The 9608-nt window shown below is 42.1% G+C and overlaps 1 protein-coding gene across 4 annotated transcripts in view; it reads left to right on the top strand.

The window, feature by feature from the left end:
• Positions 1-9608, top strand: part of JARID2 (jumonji, AT rich interactive domain 2) — a 236018-nt gene that overhangs the window by 125877 nt on the left and 100533 nt on the right. For all 4 annotated transcript variants that reach the window (XM_009326493.1, XM_009326494.1, XM_009326496.1 and 1 more), the window contains one exon: positions 6844-6985. In XM_009326493.1, the coding sequence (XP_009324768.1) occupies positions 6844-6985 (142 nt within the window). The remainder of the gene's footprint in view (positions 1-6843; positions 6986-9608) is intronic.

Genomic DNA, 9608 nt, shown 5'->3' with positions numbered 1-9608 from the left:
GCGGGGCGCCTTCCCTAGTTGGCTCACTCACCTGCTGTGTCAGGAAGTTGTCTTCCACACACTCCAGGAACCTCCTAGACTGTCTCCTCTCTGCTGTATTGTATTTCCAGCAGACATCTGGTAAGTTGAAGTCCCCCACGAGAACAAGGGCTAGCGATCATGAGACTTCTCCTAGCTGCTTATAGAATATTGCATCTGCCTCTTCATCCTGTTTGGGTGGTCTATGACAGACTCCCACCATGATATCTGCCTTGTTGGCCTTCCCCCTGATTCTTACCCATAAACACTCAGCCCTATTGTCACCGTCATTAAGCTCTAGACAATCAAAACACTCCCTGACACACAGGGTTACACCACTGCCTTTCCTTCCTTGCCTATCCCTTTGAAGAGTTTATAGCCGTCCATTGCAGTGCGCCAGTTGTGCAAGTCATCCCACCGCGTTTCCGTGATGGCAACTATATCATAGTTTTCCTGCTGTGCAGTGGCTTCCAGCTCCTCCTGTTTGTTGCCCATGCTGCGTGCTTTGGTGTAGATGCACTTCAGTTGGGCTACTGATCCCACCACCTTTTTGCGGGGAGAAGCCCTCATTTCTACATGAGCATTCTAAGGCACTTCCGTGGTTTCTAACACATCCCTAACCCTTGCATCTTTGCTGCCGCATGGATCTCCATCCCCTACCTCCGCTGAGACGTCAGAACAAAGGACCTCGATAGCACACCATCCCTCAAACATTGGCGTACTGCCCCATGGCTTATCTCTAGCGACACTGGTTTTATCCCTTTCCCCCTTCAAATCTAGTTTAAAACTCTTTCAGTGAGCCCTACTAACTCCTGTGCAAAGAAGAAAATAACTAATTTTTTTTTAAACAAAGCTTTCCTGTGCAACTCCCAAGACTGCACAGCTGAAGCTTGGATGGGTACGTTACTCCATAAGTGAACAAAACTTTAGCTCTGTGCCTACATAACTACAATCCGTGCTATTGCATGCTCTCATAAATAACACTGTCGTCCCAGTGCGGTGAGAATGCTGCTTCGAATAAATCCACTTTAACTTCTTGTAACTTGTCTGTGTTTGTTTTGCCAATTGCCCTGGAAACTGGGCCTTTGTACCAGCCCAAAGTAGTTCAGCTTGCAGGGATCAGGGAGGAATGAAAGGAGGAGGGTGCCGGGGGGAGGCAAAGCCTGTATCTCCAGGGCGATACAGTGGGAAGTGGGTGTCCCTGTGTGGTCAAGAAGCACCCAGGAGCAGAGTTACATATTTCACATATAGCTGAGATCTGCCATATGGCTCGCCTGCCCTGAAGTGCGCAGACCAGCTGATGTTAGGTGTTCATCCCATATAGAAAGCTGTGAATACGGTCATGTTGAAATCTCCCTTATTTAGGTCAGTTAATGCTTTTGATATCTTTGGCTTGTGTTTGTGTGGTGTTGCCTGCTGGTTTTTCTAATGTGATGGCTTTGTGGGTTGCCTCTGACTGTGAGAACTGACTGGAAATACAATTGAATGTATTTCTTTTCCTAAGCTGCCTTAGGACTGGGAAACGGCGAACTAAAATAGGTGTTCCTATCTTGTTGTAAGAACATGGAAATGTTCATGCTCAGATGCCTTGTTGGCATTAGAGTAAGTGATGTAGAAATAGTGTTTTGGAAACATTGTGAAAGTCCCTTCACCCAACCACTGTGTTCAACTAACCACGTGATACTGAGGTTTGTTCAGATGCTCCCCTTTGGTTTCCTGATTATTCAGTAACTTTAATAATGAAGAACATACCAGTAATTGTAATCTCATCTGTTCTTAAAACCAACTAACTAACCCCAAACCCTCCTTTGCATTTTTTCCATCTTCCCTTATGTTGCTGTTTTCTGCTTCTTTTCCTCCTCTGTTTTCATCCTATGTATTTATACTTACACAGTGTTTTATTATATGGTGCATTCCAAGGTACTGTGATTTTGCATGATGTGTTCAGGTGCTCCCAAGACTTGCCCTGCACATGCCTGTCAGCCATCTCTCCAGATGACCAGAGATGGGTTAGTTCATGGCTTGAGAATAGAGTTGTAGATTGCTGCTAGAAGTGTGTGTGTGTAGCGCCAAAAATGGTAAGGTTAGCGAATCTGTACTAATATAAATTAAGCCCTGCCTGCACTGGAATAGTAAGTCTTACTTGCTAGACTATTATGAAAAGTGATTCACTTGAGTAAGTGCAAGCCCCCTGAAGTAAGCTAGTTTAAGCAGATTTAACTGTTCTTTACACACACTGTTTTTGGTGAAAGGGACATGGCCATTGCTGGAGAAGACTCAGCAAGACCTCCACTCAGTTAACAACCACAGTCAAGAAGCAAAGGGGATAGTGAGATGCAGTGGGAGCAAGAGGGAGCACGCTCTGCAAGGGTTGTAAAGCCATGATATCCAGATTCTGTCTGGATCACCCTGGAGGGTACGGTTCAGCTCATTGCAGAGCCCTTCCTGCATGTGAAAAAACAAACAAACTTGTAGCCACAGACGGATTTGAAAACATTCAGAGTGTGGAAGGCAAATAAAAAGGAGGTGATGGAAGTCTCTTTAATAATGACTGGGGTGCAGAGGGCAGAAAGGGCTTTTCTGCTTTCCCCAACTTGTAACAGAGTGGACGTAATATTCACATTTGCTGCTTTTTCTCAATGCAGTTAGAAGCTGATAAGTGTCTTTTTAAGTAGCGTGTAAATAAAATTGCAGTTTGCTATCACAGCTTATGCAGAAGTTTAAAAAAGAATTCAGCAAAACTGTGAAGTTGACATTTATGTGGCTAACATACATTTTAGAAAGGATGTTAAGATCTCCATGTTTCAATTTTAAGTTACCCTTCTTAATTACTAGGAATTAGTAATTGGCCTTTCCGTTAAAGTATCTAGTCTTGATCAGTTAGAGCCAGGACAGTGTATTTAAGGGACCATAGATGTCATTTGATATGTGAGTTACTGTATTTCTGACTTAATTAAATAATTCGTTATTAGTGACTTAGTTAAAGCAGTGCTTATTCAGTGACTTTGAGCCATTCAGTGTTTCAGTTCCTTTTCAACTTTGGCAGCAAATATGCACTGCTTCACTCTATATATAAATTATTATTTTATGTAAGTCATTTTAATATATGAAATCCTACACTGACTTATAATCCAAGTTGCTGTACTTTCAAATTTAATTTTAATGAGGTTTAGTTTTTTTAAAATATTAAAAAATCTAATTTGACTTTTAAAACAAACACTTCATATTACAGGAATAAAGTCTATTTTTATCAACCCAGATTTATTCTGCCTAGTTATTTGGGCCTTGTGGTTGGTCACGAGTCCAGCTGCCAGGGGAGAAGGCAGTGAGAGCTGGGCCTGAGATGAGCCCGGTGGGCAAGGGACAGGCAGCCACTGCTAGCTCTCCAGCAGCTGAGAATGTAAGCGGTCACAGGCTTTGCCATGAGCCAGGGCTTGCTGGCGTCATGGTTTAGAGGTTGAAGGGCAACAGCCATGGAAAAGCAGTAAAGGACCTATTTGTCCCTTTGATTTTATTTGGCTCTTGATGGCTTGCTGGTTCCTTGGCTGTTGCTGGGTGGTCTGAAGTAGCCAAGATTGAAGAGTGGTTCAGCTCTTCAGACTATGCAAAAGACCATTTTCTCGCTCGGTTGCTTTTCCCTCTTTACATACATACACAATTGCAGTACTTCGCTTTTAAGAAACACGAATGCTTGCTGCTTCCTGCAACTTGGTTAACTTTGGAGAGTCAACCCACGTGAATGAATGTGTGCCGGACTCTGTTCCTGCAGTGCACCAGCAGACCTGTATGTCCCATCAGTTGCACCAGTGCCAACTCATTAATGGTGATGGGGGTGCCCAGGCGTCACTTGGCACGACTGTGGGGTCCCCACCCCATCCTGGGGCCTCCAGACCCTTTATAGCTGCCGATTGATGCACAGCAGAAAAGAATGTGGTTTATCGCAGTTATAGATAGCAGGAGTGGTGTTTGAAGGAAAAGGTATCTGGGGGCAAACTGAATGCATTTGATATAAAAATGATTGAGTGGCAATAAACTTTATAACAGCCTACTTCAGCATGTGCTTTCTCTCCAGTGCTTAGAAGGAGGCTGTGGACTGTGGCTGTCTGTACCTTTCATCACTTCGGAGCGGATTTTGCAATTATGCTGGCCCTGAAAACCTGTAGAACGTAACACCCGTTCCCATTATTTATCAGTATCTCTCATTTGTAGTTTTATGGCTCTGTTTTAGGGCCCTTGTTTTAATTGGTTTCAGCTGACGATAGCTAACTTCAGTTATCTGCAGTATTATTGCGTTTTGGGATGGTGCTGGTTATGATGAATAGTAGTAGACAAACCTATATTTTTCCTTAAGGGACACAAATCATGCTTGTCTTCCACGTCCACTGATGGTTTGGCAGGGTGAAAGGATGAATAAAAAATTGCCTTCCAAGTGCGTGCAAGTTGACAGCCCAAAAGGTGATTTTCTTGACTCATATACTTCAGGTTACTGGGTTTTACATATGGCAAGTCTCCAGAACAAATATTGCTTTTGGAAAACCTAATCAAATTCTGCCATAAGAGTTAAGTTACTGAGTATCAGGCCTCAAATGATAGGCTTGATTTAGACTTCTCTGGAGTTTAAAAATTGTAAATTTTATCAGCAGTGGTTTCAAGGAAAATGCAAAGCAAAAGTTGAAACTTTTTTAAGAATAAACTTGGGCACTAGGGCTTCTAGTGAGGGTGAATTCAGCATAGAAATAGAATGTATTTAATGTTTTTTAAAAGGTCGCCTTCATTTTCCCGGGAATGCTTTGAAGGGATGCTGTCACCCCGCATCATATCATTGTGTTACATTACAAACCTTGTTGTAATATCATGTGCTGATACTGAAATTTGTATTATTTGTTGAGTCACAGTTTGAGATCCCTTTAATGGAAAGGAAGTGTCAAAAGGAATTTAACAAAAGGGGAGTGAAAATGTAAATTGGGTCATTTAACTTCTCCCTGCCAGTCTTAGGCTGGCTAGAAGAGACATTTTAACGCAAAAGTTGGTGCTTAGTTTCAACTTTTGCTTTGTGTGCTCCATATTAGGAATAAAAAAATTGAGCTATCAGTTCACTGCATCTTCCCCACAAAAAAAATCCAGGCTTCTGCTTTGTAGGTAGTATTTTAAAAACAGCATACAAAAACTGCAGCATGTGGCCACCATGTAGCCACTTCTGACTCTAAGTCAAGAGAAATTTGGTGTAGTTCAGAATGACTAAGAGCAAACTTTGATTGGAAAAAGAAGAGAGTGATGTGATGTAGTGATATGATGCAGACTTTGGATTAGGCTGTTTAAAAACGGGCAATCAGAGTGATTAGATTGGAATCGGAAGCGCTGAAAGGTTCGAGAGGCCACTAGCAGACAATGTATTGCACTCGGTGGTGGTGCCCAAGCGAGCAGTGAATAAATGGCCTTGCGGGGAGGGAGTGTTTGGCCGTGGCTGTGGCCGAGGTGCCAGTGCCTAGAGCAGACAGCTTGCTCTGGTTATGCTTCGGTGTCTCTTTGAAGCTGAGCTTGGTTGAACGCTCAGTTATGTGATGAGTAAGTGCACTGATGGTGCTAAACGGTGATTTTCCTGAAAACAGAGGTCTGAAATGGTGTAGCACTGATGTAGCACAGGTGGAAAGTTTTGAACTGCTGTTATTAGTAAGCATTTTTGGTTTAGTACTCCTAAGCCTCGCTGCCCGGCTTATCTTGGAAGGGGTCAGCCCCCTCCCTGTTTTCTTTCTAAGGTGCAATTATAGAAAGGGGTACTGAGATGACCAAGGGAGGGGAGTCCTCCTACCAGTGTTTCTCTGAGGAAATATAGCTGTGAAACAAAGCTTGTTATGCCATTTGCAAAAGTATTTTGGTGGAAAGACGGGAAGGCATTCTCCTGGATAAAATTGCAGCTCCTCTGGTAATAAGCTCTTAAAACACCAAGCAAATACGTAGCTGATAAAATTCTTAGTAGTTTTCCTCCCTCTCATCCCAAAGCCTACTGAAGAGTATGTTACTATTTTAATTCTTCCTTAAGTCTGAGCAGCTTCACTGTCTGTCTGCTGTTGTTTGTAAGAGTCAAATAATATTAGTCATTTGAGTAGAATATGCAAAATTTGTTAAACATTATGCTTGTATAGGGCCCAATGCTTTCTTCCATCTATGTGACTCTGCTTACTGTAGTATTCCTCCAGGAGCAAAAAGGCACAAAAGGGAAGGCAGCTGTGGCAAACATTTTCCCTGCATTGTGTACCTTTACTGGCAGTCTGGAGTTTCTGTAGTTGAGTGACATTTGGCTAGAAGAATCAGAGTTGAGAAACAGGTGTTTGATGTTCCTCTTTGGGATTTAGTTTTTTTTTAAAAAGGATCATAAATTGCAATAGTTGGAAGCAGCAAAATGAAGAGCAAGACGACAAATTGACCAAACAGCAGCTTAATTTTATATTGATCTACAGAGAAATACAAAAGGCTCTCATCTATGCCAGTCAACAGGAGTTCTGTAAAACAGGGATGAGTTTATGACTCTAAGCTGTGTCCCTTTTTGAGTAAGGGATGTGACAAGATTATAAATAGATTGAAAACACCCATAGTGTAGTTATTTGGGACTGGGGGCTCACAGTTAACCAAACTGGAAAAACACAATCAGGCAGGTTCTTATTGGATACCTCTATGCAAAATCAATGTTATCAGCATATCTTTTTGCAACATGGTTGCTTTGGGCATCAACTCTCTACTGTTAGTGTCACATGAATTTTTCTAAAATCCATTTGGCACTGGTAATGCAGGTTTTGAATATTGTGTACTACTTTGTCACATTTGCAGGACTTCTCACTAATGGCCAATCTAAAGGATTAGGACCGGGATCAGAACAGCTGGAGAATGAGAAGGACGATGCATCGCAAGTGTCCTCAACGAGCAACGATGTTAGTTCTTCAGATTTTGAAGAAGGGCCCTCGAGGAAAAGGTCAGTAGTGCATTATGATTAAAGTATAGCCTTTCTGCTTTGTCCCTTTTGTGCTATAAGGTTGTGATTACGTTATTAGTAGGGTACGGTTGCACATACTGCCCTACCATAAACAGACTTTCCAGTGTGGAGTCCTTCTAGTAACGGTGAGGATATAGTAAATTTTGCTTCATCCATCGGTATAGATGGTTCTTGTTGCTGTTGTTTTGGAAAGCATGGAAAAGCAGTTGTTCTGCAGTACGTGATTGCTAAATTAAATGCCTTAAGACTCTCTGCCCTCCTGCCCTCCCTCCTCCTCCCTGGCTTTGGCCTCTCAGGGTCGTATCAATACGTGTGTGTGTGTAATTTCAAGGAAAGCATTACTAAAGTAGTTCGTGTTACTGTTGGTATTTTTAATTTTCTGTGAATTTAAACTTCTGTGAAGTTTTTTTAAAAAAAAAAGAATAAAACATGCTTCTGAGAAGAGAAACTGTATAGTAAGGCAGTGTGGTGGGTATCGGTTGCAAAGGACTACTCTGAGATACTGCTGTAGCAAGCTGCCTCCTCTTTCCTAGAAGTCAGTTACAAGTTCCTTGTTGAACTCTTACAAGTTTTTATCCTGAATGTGCAAAATGTGGGTTAAAATCGTAGGACTCAAGCATATTACAGAAAATATGCTGAGAATGCAGGAGGCTGGGAGTTGTCCTCTGTATGAAGTAAGAACCAAAACAGGCTGTCTGAAAAATGCCATTTAAAAGAGAGAAATGGAAAATGCTTTCTCAACCTTTTTCTTCTACACTCCTTGCATCCTAGTCTCAAGCCAAAATGAACCGTAAAATAAAGTTCTTTTTCAAACAAAAGAAGTATTTCTGTTTTCTGTGTGACCTTATGATTCCCCTGAGAAGCCCGATGGGGTGAGGAGAGTGGTGTTTTCCTGGACACCCCCCTGTTCTTGTTTCCATGTCCCCCACCCCTGGTCCCCACAACCTTTTCTACTCCCCAAGCAACAAACTCAAAGTCTAGTTAATATGCCCACTTAGCTGCTCCGGTGTATCAGAATAAAATTTGTGTTATCTTCTATACTGGTAGAAATTTTGTAAGGCTTATTGCATCCTACTGCTGGTCAGTAGAAAAATATTTGTGTGTGTATTTTTTGCTTTATGAGATATAACGAAGGCTTGAAAATTATTTCTGCTTAGAAATTTAGGTGACATACACTGTAGGTGTTGATCCTGGGAGACAGTGATCATTGTTACACGGCATTGCCACTGTTGCTTGCACGTTATCTTAAGGGACTTTTGCTGCCCTCTGCACTTGTGTTGTCCCCTCATTCCTCAGCTGTGCTGACACAACCGCTTGCAGGGTCACACCATGAGTAGGTTCAAGGAGCTGGTTAGGATTAAAAATAATAGCGAGAGGAAGACGGATTGAGACTTTTTGCCAGGGTTCTTTTATTTTTGATCTGCTTGGGTTTTTATCTCTTATTCACAGCATGGCTGCAGGAGCAGCCGCTAGTGCAACCAAGGGGACATCACCTTCTTCTCTTGGGGCTGGCAAGGGGCAGGAGGGCTTGGCTCTTACGCTGTCCCTGCTTCTGGTGCCCTGCGCAGTCCAGCTTTGAAATGAGTGGGATTGCTACATCACTGTCCCAAGAAACTGCATTTGAGTATAGCATGCGAAATTTTTTTTTGAGGAATATTTGCTAGTTTTTGGCTGTGGGAATTCAGACACTTGAGAAGCAGCTGGGTGATTCAGGCCTAGTAATAGGGAACTCAGTGCCTTTGGTACTTTTCGGGTTCAAAACAAAAACCCCCAAAACAGAAGCTAAGATGAAAAATATCTTTTTGGCTTTTGTGGAAGACAAGGCATCATTTCAGTTCTTCATGCATCATGAACCGTTGACATAATATTACATTTGTTGCTGCAGTTGCTGTGAAGGAGAATGTTCCTGTTTTGTTTCCATTTACACCCAACGCAGACTTTTATCTACGTTTTTCCTCCCCCAGCTTCCTCTTTGCAGATAGACCTCTTCTGGGCTCCTTCTCTTAAGCTGTATTGCAGCATATTGAGTGTTTTGATGTCTTCCTCTTGTTTCCTTTTAGGTTTTTTTTTTCATTTTGTCTAGCTGAATACGTAATATTTCCTTGATCCAGGTCATCTTGGGATCTCACATAGAGTTGTGCCAGGAATACTGGGTGGACAAAGGATATGCAGGAGGATGAGGAGGGGGGATGGGACTGAAATGGGATCTATGTGTTTACTGCCTCAGCTCATCAAGTTTTGAGAAATTGTGCCCTCCTTGTCTTCCCCCTGGGCTTCCTCAAAATCAAACTTTTCAATTGTCTGTTCAGCTGTGTGTACAGCTAATGACACTCTTGTACTAAAATACACATTTAAACACTGTAGCTTTAGCAGGTACTTCATGCAGTTTTTTCCCCTCCCCAAAACAAGTATTTGTCTTCTCGAAATACTGTGGTATATAGCTGGTGGTATGTGCAGTGAAATGATTTTAGGGATTGGTGCACTTAGTGAAGCATACGTGTTTGGAACTTGCTGTATATAATACAGTGTGTTTTGAGTACCAGGTTTCCTGTGGTGTTTGAACTGTGCATATATGTAAGTTACTATTTAGTTTTTTATGGGT

Source organism: Pygoscelis adeliae, unplaced genomic scaffold (genome assembly GCF_000699105.1).
Source record: "Pygoscelis adeliae isolate BGI_AS28 unplaced genomic scaffold, ASM69910v1 Scaffold186, whole genome shotgun sequence".
Classification (NCBI taxonomy): Eukaryota; Metazoa; Chordata; class Aves; order Sphenisciformes; family Spheniscidae; genus Pygoscelis; species Pygoscelis adeliae.
This window is presented reverse-complemented; position numbering and strand designations above follow the sequence as displayed.